Here is a 19,897-nt window from a genome sequence, read left to right on the forward strand (position 1 = left end):
TGTTCGCTATCGGTCTCACGGTAATATTTAGCCTTAGATGGAGTTTACCACCCACTTAGGGCTGCACTCTCAAGCAACCCGACTCTAAGGAGAATCCCTCTCGTCACGCTTCTCTGTCACTACGGGCCTAGCACCCTCTATGGGTAAACGGCCTCTTTCAAGACGAATTTGAACACGAACAGTCGCAACGAGATAGTGGAACCTCCCGAACACCACATCTCCCGCCACAGAAATTGTGACGGGATTCAGTGCTGGGCTTCTTTCCTGTTCGCTCGCCGCTACTAAGGAAATCCTGGTTAGTTTCTTTTCCTCCGCTTACTGATATGCTTAAGTTCAGCGGGTGATCCCTCCTGATCTGAGGCCAACGATATACGAATGAAGCAGACACGTATCTATAACGAGTTTCCTTACTTGATACATACATTAGACAATGGCTCACAGTCGCACTGGACGTAGTGAATCAGCCCAGAAGAGGTGCGATGTACGCTGCTCTCTAGATCGTGTCATTGTAACCGAACAAAGAGTCCGCGTACGTAAGTAGAGCAAACACCAGAACGTGTCCTCGGCGTCGTGTGTGACGACGATACGTATTGGTAGTAGCTCTGCTCGCACCGCTTTAGTTTTGATCACTACCACAACCGTGTGCTAATAGTATGTACTCTTGTATATTTAAATGGACTAAAACATCGACGTCTTGGACGTCGACATCTTCGAACCATCAAAAGCTGCTGATGACCACGTCACGCAGCAATGTAGCATTAGTAGCTTACACAGCCGGCCCTCAGACAGGAGTGGTCCTGGATGTGTCTCCACGGACCGCAATGTGCGTTCGAAATGTCGATGTTCAAATGTGCCGTTCACACTATGACGCGCAGTTAACTGCGTTCTTCATCGACCCGTGAGCCAAGTGATCCACCGTTCAGGGTAGTGTTTTAAAAATGATACATACATAATATAATTTCATAATTGTGTTTTTTCGAGTGGTCCCATCGTTCTCCTTATTGCGTGGAAAACTAGTTTCTGTAAAATGTGTGCCCCAAACACATTTTTACGAATTTTGTATATTAGAGAAGTCGCGTTCGCTAGTGAACAATTTGCTCAGTGTTTTTCGTTTCTGTATCGACTAGTATGCCCACTTCATACTGTCGGTCGATGAAGTCATCGCTGTATAGCCGCGCTACTACAGGCGGTCGACTGATTCACCGAGCTGTATATGCCAGGCTACAAAACGATGGCATCGGTGTGATTAGAACTGGGTATGAAGAAAATAGTAAAAAAAATAATTAAATTTGCACTTTGTTACGAATATCTTTAGTACTCTATCTGTAGGTCATGATTTCCACTTCTGAAAGTTGGTAGACACAAATATATTCCATATTTCTAAATACCATCTTCAACTACGACAAAATAGTATAAATCTCAATCCTCAATTTCACACTACATAAAAACCACGGACACAAGTCGAAGATCATCCAAATTTTCAAGCGATTCTCGCTAGACCAGTAGAAAATAAGGACGTGACTAATTGATAGAATTTTCGAAAACAACACGTGGAAAATATTTATAATTAGCTCCTATCTTCCACTTATTATCGAATTAGTTAACGATAAACTTACAAAAGTAATCAAGGGCATTTTGTAGCAACGGTAATTTGCTACATTTCCTATAAAAAACATTGCTTCCACACCTCTTTGGCTAGTCATCGCAAGGTCAAATGCCAAGCATGAGATCCCCGAATCGATAATACAAACAATCCATTATTTCATTCAGTTTTTCTATAACCCTTTCAATAATAACCGCTTCGAAAACTAAACAAAAACCTGTTAAAATATAACACTTTTACTTACCTCTTCTACGAATAAAAAGCGTGATCATATCTAAATATAAAACAATCGCTGAGTCGTACAAATATCTAATTTTGTAATTCAAAATAAACATTACAAGTTATACATCCTTCAATTCACCATTTCATATTTTAGTAGTACTTATTATAAGGTGTAATGCCTCACCATAACAACTATCTATACATATAATAAAATCGTAGAAAAGTGCTGTCTGTACATTGAAAATAAAAATAAAAAAAATAGCAGGGGTTATTGTTATGTCGATGTCGAACCCAAATATGTAATTAACTTTTTTTTGTCTGTTTGTCTGTTTGTCTGTTTGTCTGTTTGTCTGTTTGTCTGTTTGTCTGTTTGTCTGTTTGTCTGTTTGTCTGTTCGTCTGTGCGCGCTAATCTCAGAAACGGCTGATCCGAGTTGGATGCGGTTTTCACGAATATATTGTGAGATGCTTAAATTTACATTTAGTGTTTGTTTCATTTCAATCGGTTCATAAATAAAAAAGTTATGTCAAATTAAAGAATCACGTCGAACATTCTATGCTTATACCATTAATCTCCGCAACTATTTGACGGATTTGGTTGAAATTTGGTACAGATATAGTTTAGAACCTTAGAAAGGACATAGATATATTTTTATTTCAAAAATCAAAAAATAAAATAAAAATAAAATAAAATAAAATAAAATAAAATAAAATAAAATAAAATAAAATAAAATAAAATAAAATAAAATAAAATAAAATAAAATAAAATAAAATAAAATAAAAAAAATAAAATAAAAATAAAAATAAAATAAAAATAAAATAAAAATAAAATAAAAATAAAATAAAAATAAAATAAAAATAAAATAAAAATAAAATAAAAATAAAATAAAAATAAAAATAAAATAAAATAAAATAAAATAAAATAAAATAAAATAAAATAAAATAAAAATAAAAATAAAATAAAAATAAAAATAAAATAAAATAAAAATAAAATAAAAATAAAATAAAAATAAAATAAAAATAAAATAAAAATAAAATAAAAATAAAATAAAAATAAAATAAAAATAAAATAAAAATAAAATAAAAATAAAATAAAAATAAAATAAAAATAAAATAAAAATAAAATAAAAATAAAATAAAAATAAAATAAAAATAAAATAAAAATAAAATAAAAATAAAATAAAAATAAAATAAAAATAAAATAAAAATAAAAAAAATAAAATAAAAAATAAATTTATTCCGGACATACAGCGCCATCTATTGTTCAATTTCGTACTTATAGTACGGAATTGAACAATGTCGGGCTGTTCCTATACTCCGTAGATAGTATGGCGTTGATCGCGCAATGGTGTAATTACAATTGTTCAGTTCATGTTATTGTTTTAATTTATTGGAAATTTGTTTTTACAAAATAGTAAAAAGCAATGAAAAATATAACATAATACAACTTTTAGTACAAAGAAAACGCTCTAACGGAGTATAGATAATTCTATGTCGATCGTTACACGACTTCGGTTCATGTTATTGTTTTAATTCATCGAAAAAAGTTAACAAATAGTAAAAAGGTATGAAAAAAATTATATCAATATAATTAAACTTTTAGTACAAAGAAAATGCCCGAACGGAGTATAAATAAATAATCCAAGTTGTCTTTATCCTCGATAGATGGCGTTGGGATCGAAATAGATTGCGCTATGGTTTTGTTACAATTATTTGGTTGGGTATCGGCCGAGCGCTTCGGTACTATCGTAGAAAATGTGTATTATCAGTCGTATGATTATTTGTCTGTAGTGGTCCTGCTGTTTCGTATATTCTAAATTGGTTTCGTTGAATTTGTCAATTAATAAGTTTATTTGTTGGGTTTTCCTGGTTTTCTGGTTTAACTTTTTAACGTAGGTTTAGTTTGATATCGATTATTAGTAGTTACTGTAGTTAGTTTTTTTAATAAAATTGTAAGTCTAATTTATAAATTAATTAGATTAGATTTAAGTCGTTTCTTTTAAATTATTTAGTTTAAGCTTGGTTATTATAGCATAAAGGATAGGTTTCTTTTTTAATTGTTATAAATTCGTAATTCGTAGCTTTCTTTAGTTTTAAGTTAGTTTAAGTCCGTTTTTAAACTATTTTTTCAATGCCCTAAGTGAGTATACATCTATTAAAATCAAATGCAGAGCTCATTATGTTGATTTTTGAAGAGTTCCCTGGAATATCTTCCACATCTCATTTTTGAAGAGATCCCGCGAGATCGGGAACTCATCATCATCATCATCAGCCTATAGCTATGGGAACTATGTGGTTAAAACCAAAAATTTGCCGGAAGTCACTATTCCACGCGAACGAAGTCGCGGGCAAAAGCTAGTTATAAATAAATTCGTGAAGAAAACTTCCGTAGCACTTGTTAATAAGTCCTATTTGCTGTATAAAGGCCTTATTTACTGTATAAACAACGGCATATACTTATACTTAGAGCCGAAATATGCCTTTATACATAACAATCAGTCACCACCTAGTCATCTGTTGTAGAATGGGACAAGCCCGCCACAACCTCTCAAAACCACTGCAACCCCTGTAAGCTAGGATCTACAGTAGATACAACCATGAAAACACCGGTATATTGAAGTCCAGTGCGTCTCAGGGACATGAATGACTGTCTAAGATCCCGCAACGAAATAAATCAGGAGATATTATTAATTAGAGGTGAAGAAAAACAAAAGGCTCGCCCCCTATTACATAAGACTTTAGCATAAATTGTGAAAAGTAAGTGGGCAGATTACATTATACAGTGTCGAAATATGCACCTCTATCTACCCCTTCAGGGATAGAAGGCGTGACGCTATAAAAAAGAAACGATAGCTTCTACCTAAACATCAATACATCGCCTATTCAGCATTTTGAGATATAATTATATCTCGAAAATGTAAATAAAAAAATGTGAAATATATATTATATGTTTAGCCATAATTATTTTAGCTATATAGGTACTTATCTGGCTAAACTATTTATAATAAGTACCTCTGCCTACCCCTTCAAGTAATAGATGGTGCGATGTTATATTATTGTGCAATCTAAAATGTAGGGGAGCAGTTGTATTGCACAACGCAATAGCAACAATGAATTGGCGGCTGCTCAAAAATCGTTGTGCAATTTGGTGTAAATCATTGAACGCGATAGGTACACAAACAAAATAACGTTATCATTAGAAATTATCTATGATTAGGTGGTAATAACATCACGCCTTGATATTTTTGTAGGTGTAGATAGTTATGGTATCCCTTTTTAGTTTAATCTTATTCTATCTATCTATATCTTATCTATACTAATATATAAAGCTGAACTACTGGTCCGGTGTGTTTTTTTTAGGAGGGAAAATCATCCAATGACTTCTCCCGCCTTGAGCGAGGCGAGAGGGAGTGTCAGACTCTTACTGACTAAAAACCACCCCGTTACTACTCCAACTTTTCGAGCCGGAGCCCCGGTAAAGCCGCTAGGTAGTCCGCAGCTATTTTGTATGGGATAGTGAGGGTGATAGGAGCCGAGCAGTGGATTGAAAATTATATAAATACAAAAGCAACTCTCGTCTCTTTTCTACGCCTAAACTATTGGTCCAATTTGAACAATTATTTTTGTGTTAGACAGTGCATTTATTGAGATAGATTTTAGGTTATAAAACATCGCGCTACAGTGAAAAGGAGCCGAGCAGAGCGGAGTAAAACTACGCGAAAGTATCTGGTTAGTATTAAATCGGAATTCTGAGTTATTTCTACGACTATTTTCTGTTTATACAAGTAATTCAGCACATTTTTGTTATATACTGACTATTTAACTAGACATAATGCTAAAAAACATGTTTATTTGATGTTTAACTACACTTACGACAGCTAAAGTAAACATCATCCCAAACGAGTTTCGGACTAACTAAACAAAATATTGAATAACTCATAAGTTTGCGAGCAAACAAAAAAAACTTCATTAAAATGTACAGAGCTGATCACATTATAATGAAGATTAGATTAAAAGCGACTTGATGCTAGATGCATAGGAATATGGAGACCATAATTAAAAAAGTTTATTGGTTTCTGAGTTTAGTAATGTCAATAAACAATCTATTCTGCTTATTCCAAAAGCGTCTAAAGAGGACAATGGCATTCAAGTTATGATGTGACCATGATTTTTTTTTATACCACAAAACCTTTGAACCAAAGTTTAGACACATTAATTCTAAACCCTAATACTTTAGAATTAAAGTTCACGTTAAATTGTATCAGAATAATTAGCTTGCTAAGGTCATGAGAAAATTACTGTTATAAGGAAAATTAGGCTTTATGAGCTTGTGTTGGAGTTGGTTTTCCGATGGCGTGATGTTTTTCCAAAACATCAACAGCCCAGTCAACAGTTTTACCTTGACCGTGGTAATGAATGGTGTTCTATAAAAAAAAACGTTACGTATCGTGACGTCATTACAATTGAAACTGTTTATGTATAGCTTGTTAGTTATTCTGTAGTCAGTTAGTGGTCGAAGGTTCGATTCTGAAAAAAATGTTTGACTGTTTTTTTTTATAGGTAATATATGTTGTTTGTTTAGATTGTGTTTAGCGTAGAACAGTTTAAGTTAAACTAGGGGTACTAAGTTAAACTATTTTATAACATTTTTCTCTTGGGTAAAAGTATTTTATATAAATTATCACGAGTAATAGAGAACCTATTGTTATACTCAGAGCAAAAATTCTTTTTACTTATTAAAATGTTGTATTGCTCGGAAATCGAATAATAATAAAGTATGGCTTCGAGAACCGATGAGAAATTGAAAATGATAGGAATATTTTTTTCTTTAAACAGGTCAAACATGCTTTTAATCTTTATGTCTTCATCATCAGAAGAACTAATGAGCCCAAACTTGTTTTTTTTTATGGAATAGCTGGCAAACGAGCTAACGAGTCACCGGATGGTAAGCGATCAGCGCCGCCCATGGACACCCGCAACACCAGAGGAGTCACAAATGCGTTGCCGGCCTTTTAAAAAGGAGTATGCTCTTTTCTTGAAGGTTTGTTTACTAGCAGACAACCCAAGATTGCATCAGTCTCTTTCCAATTACCATCATCAGACCAGCTGGGTGATACCATAATATTGTATTGTCATCTCATCTACACATACTTGCCAACTTTCACGTCTAACAATAGCGATGATGACGGAAGCGAATACGTCATTTCTACGAACAAAACGTACTTAGAAGTGACGTCACACGATATTTCAAATTAATATATCTTCGAAAGTATTTGTTTCCGTAAGAAAATAAAAAATACGTACGTATGTAATCTGCAAGACGGACATTAAAATAAAAATTAGTCTTCTACCCTATTAGAAGTGTGTCTGTAATTCAGATTCTTAGATTTTATTATATTTGTAGGTAGGTATTTTATTTTGTTACCGGTCAACCTAATAAAAATATGTTAAAAGTTTTTGTTAAATAAAAAACTCATATAAAAATCAAGGTGTTAAAGCGTATCAAATTCTAACACTAGATAAAATTTAAATATTTTTATACATTATTCTATTTACAATTGCATTTTTACTAGTTCAGTATCAGATTTAGGACTTTCACAATGTCTGGATAGCCGCTATGTATCAGATAACTTTGAATTAAGAACGTAATTTATATGTACTATCTGTCACATAAGTTTATCGGGCACTTATATGAAGGTGGTGAAACAGGCGCTTACTTAACAAAACTAACATTCGAATAATTAGTAGTTCTGCGAATAATCTCAATGCAAATACCCTTACATCTCTCGTCCTGGGTTTGATGCACACAAAGTAATCGTCAAAGAGCCACAATCACAATGTTTTTGTAATTTCTCCGGTGTTTCTGTGTTCATGAGCGATGCTAATAGCTTACCATCAGGCGATTCGTCCGCTAGTTTGCCACATATCGCATAGAAATGGTATCTAAGAAATTCATTGTGAGAAATGTGGTGGAATCTAAACTACTAGAAGACCACCATAATAGGGTGAATGGTGGTGTTCTAAAAATTATAAGTATTTATTCACTTAGAGGAAGGTCTAAGATATCGCTTAGCGTATTGTTATGAGTTAGGTTTATTACAGAAACTAAAAACTAACGTTTCTTCATTTCTCGGATCCAGAAAACAAGTACTGACATAATATTTTTTTTAATTACATCCCTATCATACCTATCATTTAAATACATCCCTATCATATCTACATCAGAGAGCCGTCATTCAGTTGGTCCCGGTTGTCATTCAACATCAGATCTATGACAATATTGTTATGACTAGTTAAAGCATGATATAACATCACTCTATGTTAGTTGTAGAAGACCGAAAGCTATTAGTCTATGTAAAATACTGAAATTCAGGTATATCCAGTATGTCTCCGAAACGGGAAATGGCCAAGGGAAAATGTACCTTATCGTTGTTACATTAAGGGCAAAATAAAACAATAGAACTTCACTTAAGTAATACTTTAGTTTGATCATTGCTTTTTCTCTGTGTCTTCTTTGAGGAGTTGGAAGACGTATGAGAAGTCCTTCTGTCCGTATCCTCGGGACTGCACGATGCGGTACAGTTGCGTTGCTACGGCGCCGAGTGGGATGGGTGACCGAATACCGAGAGCCATTGTACTGGCTAGCTCCAAGTCCTGTAAAAGAGAGAAAAATGTCACATTACTATCTTCATTTGCAACCAAAAAACACAACTCTAATGTATATCCGAAAAAAATTTGTGGTATAATGCTTAATGCATTGTGGAGGGATACATAATATTCGAACCTGGTGGAGATGCCATTTACGATAAGATCGGAAGAAATAAAACAAAAATAGATAAATTAAGAATCGATATTAGATGGTTCTTAAATGAGGATTAGAGATGCCGTACCAAGGATGAGGATTCTGATAGATGTCATAGTGTAAATAAATAAAGTAAATTTGGAAAATTAAATATCGATCCATACTTAATATCTTCCGCACAACATATAAAATACATTAAAAGACTTGTCAATACGCTGTGACGCCATCACTCTATTTCCTCATAGGGGGCAGAAAAACAAGTCGTTATCTTATCAACTCAAACTAGTGTATACTAGACAAATATTGTTGTTATTTAATACTCTTCTACGCTTCAAATAAATATGTACAAGTAGTTTACATTTAAATAGCTATAAACATGAACTACTATACAACTTTGACTAAACTATACAATGTTAAAACCACAACGGTGTTCTTTTGGCTAAAAATAAAGCAATGTGACCTGTAGTTCACATGGCTGTTCACATTGCATGTGCTATGTACAGCATAACGACTAAAAATACATTTGCAATCGATTTTGTTAAAAAGGTAGATAATGCAATCAAATCATCAAACTTCATATTATCTGATTTTTAATCAGAACAAAAATATGCATTCTTAACGGATTTCTTTTTTATAAGTGACAAAATCACCGAAATCACATGATTTTTATAGCTGTGATAACGTTTATATTTTATGTATAATATATGTGTATAACTGATAACAGTTGTATGTATGTAGTCATATGTGCAGACTAATTTGCTTATCATTATGTATTGGGTAATATAAAGTTATATAAAAAACGGGTTACATCTTTATATCTTCAGTCAAAAGAATGAATTGCATTCAATGTTTTATCTTAATAACCTTTAACCTTGCAATGGTAGACATTTTTTCCATTATGAATTTTGCGTTCTCGACCGCGTGATCAACGTTGCCGATTTTACGAAATCTCATTTCTAAATAGCATGGAGAAATCGTGGCGACTATACTATCCCTAATTTTTTTTCTTATTACATGAGACTAACGACGAAAATCTTAATATTATTGTTAGACTTGGCTACCAAACATAGACATTTTTATGAGATAAGCCGGTAAACGAGCAGATTAACCACCTGATAGCAAGAAAAACAAGTGTGTTACCGGGTTTTTGGGGGTTAGAAAACTCAGGAATGTTGGGGATTTGGAGATCGAGGACTATTGGGCTCCGGTAACAATCACACGACGAAACACAAAGAATTAAAATATCGTCTTAAAGGGACTACTGGCATAGGTACCAAGTCGCTAATGTAGTTATAGTTTCCCTAACATTTAGATATTTCAAATGGAATTTTATTATCTTACCTTAACCATAAGTTCGTTCTTGAAACCACCGTCGTAGTTTCTGCTGGAAGGTGCGGTGGGTACCAGGCCGGGAACCGGGCAGTATACTTCGGTAGACCATGAGCGGGCTGAGGAGTTGTTCAAGACATCCAACAGCACTTTAGGGTCCAGACCCATTCTGGAATAAGGAAAGTCATCATCAGTTAATTTGACTATCTGAAACTTATCAATCATGACAGTATTAGGTCCTTAATCTCCAACATCAGAACTAAGTACGATTTTCATACTTAGTCAATGAGAAAAAAATAATTGAAAGGTAAAAAAAAAACGCTGTCTTTCCATCTCCACTAAACTTTATCTCTTTCACTTAATGTACGCACAACCTAAAACTCAATCGAGATATTACTTTCTACTATCAAAGATGATTTTTTGGACCAAGTGAGCTTAGTTTTCTTTTTCTCAATGATGATCCTATACATTTTTGATCTTCAAAGCAAAACACAATATTCTCATACTCACTTAATACCCATATGCATGCACTCGGCAGTGGCCATTCCAGTGATACCCATGAGCATGTTGTTGGTCAGCTTGGCGACCTGGCCGGAGCCCACCTCACCGCAGTGGAACTGCTTGGCTCCCATCGCCTTGAGGAAGGGCAGGGACCTCTCGAAGTCCTCCTTGCGACCACCAGCCATGAAGGCAAGGGTGGCGTTCTGGGCACCCATGACACCTGGAATTTGGAGAAAGATTTTTTTATAATTTGAGCTGTATGTTTAAAATATGTACATATTATCATACTATAAGATACCAGAGGGGGACTCTACGTACTTGGGTATAATTATTCGAACTGTGCCATTCAAAGTTAAATATTGAAAATATCTACATGTTTTTAAAAATAATATTCCTAAAAAATTCCTTAAAATGTTTTGTCCTAAAAACTTCGGGATTTTCCTTCGTCTATTTCAACCTTTATTTATTTTGTTGTTAACGACGCCATTTTAAATATTAGTTACGTAATACTACAAATATTTTAAGACGGTTGATTAAAAGATAAATAGTAATATAATTATTGGTTGTGGTATAATGTGTGTACGTGGGTGTGATTCCACTATCTGTCGATAAACTTTATTTGGCCACCTTGTACGATATCAGTGTCACTATCGTTATAACATTATCGCACTTGTCACTAAGAGCTTTGAGTACTTTGATTATTAATGTTTTATTTCAAGTGGTTATAAAAAAATATGATCAATTGACATAATAAGTACATAGTCATGTTTATAAAGTAAAAACAATATGAATTTTATAAAATCACAAGTTTGTTTGTGTAATGATCGTCGAACTCATTTTAATTTCAATTTCTCAAATTCATGACAAAGAAAACTGTTATATTTTTTTTTTATCTTTACCCCACGCTAAAATTTTCTCCTATGTCGTGGGTGCGTTTACAAACATACAAGCTCACATAATATACATGTCACCCAGACTCGAAATAACAATTTTTGAAAGCTGTAAAGTGCCAGCTAGTTGTCCAGCCATTGCGCCAACAATTTAGTCAAATACATTATAACATATTATTATTATCCCACAAGAAACTTCATCTCCATCCCATTATATTCCTTAGTCTTACAATAGTTTACTTTCCTTGACTTAATGTAAACGAATCAATTAACTACATTTTATATCAACAACAACCTCAATCAAGGCTAGTGATAACCTTATCAAACAGTGATGCAATATAATTATTTTATATAATATTGATTGGATATAGAAATCACGTTTGTTTCGTTAATTTTTCATATAATTACCGATAAATCTAAAGGTATTTGCGGTTTTTATCTTTATTTTATAAACTACAGGTGATGGAAATAAACACTGAATGTAAGATATTAAACTTACTTTAAACATTATTGTACCAATACCTATAAAAATTAACACAAGTTATAACTATAGAACATTTGTATAATCAGTATATCAGCCCGTATCCTTTCCACTACTGGACATCGTCCTATTTATAGCATAAAAGCAGACAGATCACCTGATTATAAGCAATGGGCGCGGTTACGGACACCCGACATACCAGAGGAGTTACACTTACGTTGGCGGTAATTCGGGCATTGATGATTAGGGAATTTCTATGTTATGCTTCTTTTATACCTAAAAGATATGTAGAAATATTCCTTACCTCCTGATACAGGGGCATCTGTGAAGCCTTTGCCGCTCTCAATAGCTACGGGGAAGATCTGCTTAGGTACGTTGGGGTCCACTGTGCTGGAGTCGATTAGGAGAGCTCCTTTACGGGCCTAGAAACAACAGGAATTAAGATATTAATACAAAGTAAACCTTTCTATCTCTTAAACTTTTAACATAGATAACCCTATTTTGAGGGAGGAAAATCATCCAATGACTTCTCCCGCCTTGAGTTAGGCGAGAGGGAATATCAAACTGTTACTGAATTAAAGACTGTTCCTACTCCTGCTTTTTGAGCCGGTGTAGGCAGTCCGCAACTCTGGGTTGGTATCAGCCCTATTGGGCCGTATCTGTGGTGGTCTGATGTACAGATAGATAGGTTATTGAAATTGGCCGTCAGTTGCCTACGTAATATATATACGCCCTTTCTTCTTAAACATGTAATATATTTTCTTACATGTACATTTTGCCTTATTTAGGCAACGAAACAAGGTACGGCGGATTATTAATTACGAAGCATAATAGCGATAATTACACAATAAGGCGGATCCACTAGGCACAGGATTTAATTAGAAATTAATCCTCATAATCCAGTACGAAATACTGTTAAATTATTAACTTGATACTACGCTATATAGAAATAAGATTGTTTTTAAGTCGCCCGCTTCTCATACATGAGAGTGCGGGTTCGGGACCTAACAACGGCAAGCACTAATGTGACTTTTCCAAGTTCTATTTGCTTTCTAAGATTACTTAGACACCAGGTGAAGGAAAACATCGTGAGGACACCTGGGCTTATTTTGAAATCGCCAACCCGCATTTCTTGCGTGTGTGATTAATGCTCTAAACCCTATCCATGTGAGAAGAGGTCTTTGGTCAGTGACCACTTCTAGGCTGTTGATGTTTTTGTTAAAACAGAAGAATATCGACCACAAAAAATGCAAGAAAAACAAACCCAAAATGTATATTCGCAAGGTTCGCGATTCCATCAAAACAAAATAATGTGGTTGGTTGGTAGGACGCAAAACTTGGGTTATAGCGACCGAATACTTTCTTATATAAAACTTCTTATATCTGAATTACAAAGTTGTTGTTCTTTGCCAAAGTTCCTCTTTTTGTTTAGTATTTCCACTTATACCCAAAGTAAGTACTGTTTGTCAAAAGTTTAATAACTTAAGAAATATCTACTGTGGCCGGGAGGGGTAACTTAGTTACTTAGTTCTGTGAGAACTTACTTAAGTATGTATCGCGTAACTTGACCGCAGGTAATATGGAGTTGGAGGCTCAATTCTCTATCTTTATGAGTAGGTTATGTAATATTTCTGACGTTTTCACCTTATATTACAAGGCTTGAGCTGGTGATAAAAAGGGTTTACGTTTTTACCGGCTTTAGGGTGCTTTTCCAACAGCGATGTGCTATGTAGCTATGCTGCGAACATATAATAGCCAAGTTGAGAAATTATACGATCGTTTCCACTGATACTAAGCTATGTAGCTGTGCGAAGAAATGCACAGCTCGAGTTTGCGATGCATCGATAGAAGGAGAGCCATTCATCTTTCCATATAAAAACATAGATTAGCTGAGTCCGTTTCCACCAATGCTGAGCTATACCAATGAATATAATTGGTGGAAGCCAAACGCATCCACAGCAACGTAGCATAGCACATCTCTGGTGGAAAAGTACCCTTGCTTTGAACTTGTGTCTAGCTATATCTTGATCTCTGTCTTAGATTTACTTGTGTGTTCTTTAGTCGGGTTTTAGTTCATGAATTTATTTTTTACACGTGTAGACATTGCCCTCATAACTTTGTTAGACGAAGAGTTTTATACCTTTAACCAAAGAGGGTTACCAATTCATTACCGTAACACAAAACCACAAAAAAATGGTACACTTTCAAAACGCAATTGTTAAATTAAATTCAGAATATTACTAGATACAAGAATCTTCATCCTTGCTGAGGAAAACGAGGGAAACCTTTAAACTGTTACTAAGTAAAACCAACACCTCTCTTCCATTTTTCACAATATACGATCATCCTAAATGATAAATGATATTTAATTTATTTTTGCAAGTAGCTTACAATTAACACCTTTATACATCCAAAAGTCCTAGTCTAATCCTGGTCCTAAGTTTTAGGTTCTTCTAACAGTTTCAATATTAACCAAAATCTTTACTTACATGTTGAACTACACCATCTTTGCCGAGGTAAGCATCTAGCACGACCTTGTTGCTAGGCAGAATAGAGACCACGACGTCAGCGCCATCTACAGCCGCGGCGATGGAGTTAGCTCCGGCAATACCATTCTTGGCAGCTGCATCTAAAGCCTCCTTGGATGGGTCGTAACCACGGACTGTGAAGCCCTAGGAACAAAAAAAATTAATTAGATTGTATTGAAATATGAAGAAAGAAAAATATATTTTTATTATAACTTCCGCGAGACATACTAAATTAATAAAATTATTGTATTATCGGCTTACAAGAAAACAAGAAAATAATTACAAAATAAATAATCTGAATTGCGCAAAATGGTCAGTGCTCAGCTAAAATACTGTAGCCCGAACACGATGGTTTGAGTCAAACTGCGTTATTCGTAAAATAAGGAGTCCAATAAATAATTTATTTTTTATATGTATCTACAGTGTGTTCCGTAAACACAAACCTGCCTACCCCTTAGGGAATAAATCAGTTTGATAATTATATTCTTCAGTCCGCATTATAATTATAGAATTTCAACGTATTTATCTCCAAACATCATCAGATCTACATTTAAATTGGAACTAAAGGAAAACTAATTAGCCATTCTCCAAACTTAAAATTGAGTCTCAGAATACTGGTTTTCAAATCAAAAACTTTACGTAATCAATTATAAGAGATTGGAATACAAAATACCGAGTAACGTAGTCTATAAATATAGGGAATTTAACCACAGTCACAGTCACTGTTGTCGGTTTTTCATGAAATAAAACTATTTGGTCTCCTTTTGCCGTTCCCAATTCCCAGCAAACAGTATTTCACTTCATTTGTCAAAGAGCTCTGAAATGTTCGTGGAAATCATAAATAGGTACTGGTAACTGGAATTTTTAGACTGAATCCCCAGTCAGATTGGGACGGGAGGCATTTGGTTAATTAACTTTGATGGAAAAGGTATTTCGTTGATAAATGATAAATATTCCTAATGTACGAAATGTACAGGTATGTATATGTTTTTTTTTATTAATTTGCAGTTTACATTTGCCTAAAAAAATATGGTAAGTATACAACAGTATTGCAACGCTTAAAAGTATAACAAAATACGTTCTTTTTTTTCATTAAAAACGCATTTCGAAAATCATTCAATGACTTCCTGCCTTGGGCAAGGCGAGGGGGAGTATCAGACTCTTACTGACTAAAAAACCAACCGATTCCTACTTTTCGAGCTGGAGCCCCGGAGCCCCCGGATGACAAAATACATAAACTAATACCTATATATACTTTACAATCATAACACAAAACTCCTTTTAAAATCTTCGTATTACCACCTGGACAAAATGCAGGTGTCCATAAAACACGCAACAACCTCACCTCTAAAAACAATGACCGAAAAAGGGTCTTAAAATCCCTTTCAGAATTAACAGGGCGTGCCCTTAAATCGAACTTGTTCGGTGCAAATCCCTTCGAACCTTAAAATGGTTTGCGTAAAAAGCACCCATCTACATAACTTAGCATAATCTTTGAATCAACTGAAAGGATTTTAATTTTAAATTACAGTAAATGTACCATTAACCGCTGGTAGAGGATTTCATCTCATTAGATAGGTACTTATTGGGAATTCACTGTTTTTCTTTTTCTTTCGCTCCCAATCATGACTTTTTAATATTAAATGCATCTCCAAAACTTATGAAACCTAGTTTGAACATTTATTAAAAAAAATACTAACACTAATATATTTTTGTCAAAAAATACTTTCTCATTTGTACAGACGTAAAATAAATACAACTGTCTATCTTTATTCGTTGTATTTTTATCCAATAAGTCTTGTTCATTTCTCCAAGTCCACTATCGAAAGTAGAGAACAAACTCTTAACTATAATTCTAATAATCAAGTATACCAATAATATGATTACGCGAAGAAGCTTATCATAAGCTCTCATTCAAACATCTTCGCTCCTTTTCTCACACGTGGCCTAATAACGAGTTAGAACGAGACAGCTATGAGGCCACTCGGTCAGTATGTACAATCGACGAATTTGTTCGTGTTCGGGGTCAATGTCAAGTTGTTTATTAATACACGTACGACGAGGAGTTTATCGTATGTGTTACGTCACGCTGATAATAACTTTCGACCTGTACCATTAGTACGAGTTTGCTTTACGTTAAACGAAATTGAAACGAGAGCGCGTTCAGCGTTCTGATTGGCCAGCGCGAATGAACCAACCAATCAGAACGCCGACCACGCTCTCGTTTCGATCTCGTTAAACGTAAAACAAACTCGTTTTGAGCCTTCTGTACTTTCTTGAGGGGCGTGTTTCTGGCTAGCAACAATGTGAAATTAGATTAGATGTAGGTAACATGTTTCATTAATACCTTTATCTTTTTAATTCCTTCATTAATTAATCTCTAAACTTGATATTGTGCCTATATTTCACGTATCACGCGTCTAATTTGATGTTTAATAATTTTGACATTGATAGTTTATTGCTAAGAAGATATCATTGTATCAATATTTTAACATTACGTTAATATTAAACTGATGTGCGTATATAAATTTCTACTTGTACATAAGTGTAATATAGTAATAGCAAACATGAGATAACTAAACAAGCACTATATCATAAACATATTACTATGATATGCACATCATCATGTACCATTTATAACAGCGAAGTTTTGTGGCATACATATATCTCTTTGTAAAGAACAATTTACTTATTATAACTACTTTAATGTCATTGCATCTGTAGTAATAGTTTTGAACATTAGTTCGCTGTTCTACCATTAAATAATTTTGTGGAGAATGCATAATTTCGAGAGCTAATTACTTAATAATGAGCCTGCATACCAAACATTTTGCTAATTGTACAACCGATTTAAAATATCTTGATTTGAAAATAGTACCTACTAAAGTGATTCTGATTGACTGATTATTTTATAAATATTCAAATATTGAACGGAGGACCTTGAAATTAAATGTATTCAAATACATAATTTATAGTCAACCAGTTACAGCTCGTATTTGTCTGCGTAGGAATCTCTTATCGCTTTTAAATTATTATCTCTGGATCCAGTTCTACTGATGACGGGATAAAGTATCTTATGTCTTTCTTCTTAAATTTCAAAGTCAACTAGCACTCGTTGGGATAACCAGGGTGTTCTATTCATTATTGTGTTATCAATTTAACTGGCATTTGATTATAAAATAACACACATAAGTGCATTAGAAATAAAAGCGATTTTTCAATGCACGTATAAGACACTATGCATGCATACGACCGGGCTCAAACATTACAACTCAACCGTGTGTATACAACGGGCTTATTTATAAATTCCTGTATCGCATTAATAATGTAAAAACAGTCTCAGACAGACATATTTGTATTCAAAATTCTTTTGTATATTTACCTTTTTGGCTAAGTTAGCAGCCATGAAACCGCCCATATTTCCGAGACCAAGGAAAGCAACATTTTTGTCAGCTGTTGAGCTGTACTTTCTTGTCACTGTTAGAAAACACTGAGTGCCTCGCGCCGCCATCTTGTTTTGTCTTTATTTAGTCGCACGTTGTTCAACCGGCGCGCGCGCAACGCTACTGACGGGCGATCCAAACCGGCCACGTTGCTTTGATACTATTATCAATAATGTTATCGACACACGATGATAGTGCCGGCCATTAGTCGGATGACTGTAATTTGAGGGCGTGGTTAATAAAACATGAACTAATGGAATTATAATGTCTGGTTATGTGAGTCTACATGTATAGCTTTCTTAATAATTTTCGAATAAAAAGGGAAAATAAAACTAAAATACCTAACCTGCCAAGTTGTACGGCAGTGCTAAGTTTCTGACCGAAAAAATAGCCAGTCCTCCGATCACGTAAAGAGTCGATAAACCTACGAACAATTTCTTTATAGACAATCTACGCACTGGGACCCCATAGCTCAAGTGTTTTTTCGACCCCAAACGGTTCATAACGTGTAGTAGTCACCTACTACATTTGAATATTTTCGCCGTTTAAGTCTCTTTAGTCTCTTCTGCAGAAACGGCGACACCAGCGAATGCGCTGGTACTTGAAACATGAGATCGACACACGTTGCGTCCCACACTAAAGGCCTACCCAGCAGCTAAGGCAGCACTGACATACCAAGTATCTTGCCGTCATAACGTACCAAAGCATTATGTTCTAGTACGGCTGGTACGCCGGCTAAGTTAAAAACACAACGACTAGAACACACGCCCAACCGTCAACATCACAAAATTAATGAAACATTAAAAATATTTACATTGTTATTATTATTTACAGTATTTACAAAAAATATCACTCAAAACTGACAAAATGAGTCAAAATACCATTTGACAGATAAGCCAGTCCATTGGCCAGTCCCTTTAAATTTGTGAATTGGAGGTCATAACGGTTGGTGCCGTGGTTTGTAGCGGGTTAGATTCCTGCATGAAGCAACTCTTTGATGTGGTCCACAAATTGTTGTTTCAGGTGATATGTGTATGTGAACTTGTATGTTGGTAAACGCACCCACGACACAAGAGAATATCATAATGTGGGCCAACGTTTTTAAAAATAATACTAGTCATATATTGTTTGAATAAAATTCCAAGTTGGATTCGTATGCAGACAGCCTTATATTATGTCACATTCACATACCATCTAATGTCGTTATGTCAAACTTGTTTGTGTAGAACAAAAACGTGTTATTTGAGCGTAAGTACATACTTAAGTACCTAATTATGCTAATCGTTGAAATGACCATTCAGTTATATTATTAAACTATTTTTAAATCCTTATATGCCCAACAAATATGTTAATTAGAATTGGAAGCATTGGATTTTTAAAATACTCCAATATCAATGGCTGACTTACAAAAAAAGTATTTAAACTATTGAATAACCATTCTGATTATTTTGGGAATATGATATACCTGTTTTATTCTAATAGATTTTTGTAGCAATATTAAGTCTGGGCCCAGGAGGGCTGATGCTTGATCTGAAGCTGCGGACTACCTAGCGGGTGTACCAAGGCTCCGGCTGGAAAAGCAGGAGTAGCAACGGGGTGTTTTTTAGTCAGTAAGAGTTTGACACTCCCTCTCGCCTCGCCCAAGGCGCGAGAAGTCATTTGGATGACTTTCCCCATAAAATAAAGTTTAGTCCATAAATAAAAGCAATAGATTCTTAAAATAAAAATTATAAGCTTATTTCGTTGTTTCAAAACTTTATTCCTGATTTAATGCCTTCAATACTGTACTTTATAGTTTGACACACCTCTTTAAACTGGTATCTACATATAAAATAATATGTGCATCTCTGTCTAAGGATCTCTGTCTTTTAGGGATTAGATTAGGTGATTTAATATGCCTTTTCTAGAAACAAAAATAGTACCTATTATATTATTATGTTTATTCCATAGATATAGAAACACACTATCAGTAGATTTTACCGCACCGCTATCTACAGATTTAAACGAAGGTCATTGTCGCGCTCTACGATAATTGTACGCAAACAAGTTTTATAAAATCACATGCATAAGTGTGTAGATATGTAGATTTTTATCTTATT

The 19,897-nt window shown here is 34.3% G+C and overlaps 1 protein-coding gene and 2 non-coding genes across 3 annotated transcripts in view; all 3 read right to left on the minus strand.

The window, feature by feature from the left end:
• The window catches only part of LOC118264872 (large subunit ribosomal RNA), a 3,921-nt gene extending 3,557 nt beyond the window's left edge, over positions 1-364 (minus strand). The window contains exon 1 of the ribosomal RNA XR_007707270.1: positions 1-364. This exon is cut by the window's left edge and continues 3,557 nt beyond it. This is a non-coding gene — a ribosomal RNA (large subunit ribosomal RNA).
• Positions 365-775: 411 nt separating this feature from the next.
• On the minus strand, positions 776-927 carry LOC118264862 (5.8S ribosomal RNA). Its single transcript, XR_004782710.1, has one exon. It is a non-coding gene; the product is annotated as a 5.8S ribosomal RNA (ribosomal RNA).
• Positions 928-8,287: 7,360 nt separating this feature from the next.
• LOC118264573 (probable 3-hydroxyisobutyrate dehydrogenase, mitochondrial) lies at positions 8,288-17,938 on the minus strand. The gene is made up of 6 exons (XM_035577126.2): positions 17,738-17,938; positions 14,317-14,499; positions 12,132-12,249; positions 10,466-10,676; positions 9,968-10,124; positions 8,288-8,478 (listed from the first exon to the last, which is right to left on the minus strand). Exons 1-6 carry the CDS (start codon positions 17,864-17,866, stop codon positions 8,314-8,316), a joined length of 963 nt encoding a protein of 320 aa, XP_035433019.2. The 5' UTR covers positions 17,867-17,938; the 3' UTR covers positions 8,288-8,313.
• Between the last annotated feature and the right edge of the window lie 1,959 nt (positions 17,939-19,897).

The sequence above is a fragment of the Spodoptera frugiperda genome, chromosome 26 (assembly GCF_023101765.2).
Source record: "Spodoptera frugiperda isolate SF20-4 chromosome 26, AGI-APGP_CSIRO_Sfru_2.0, whole genome shotgun sequence".
Classification (NCBI taxonomy): domain Eukaryota; kingdom Metazoa; phylum Arthropoda; class Insecta; order Lepidoptera; family Noctuidae; genus Spodoptera; species Spodoptera frugiperda.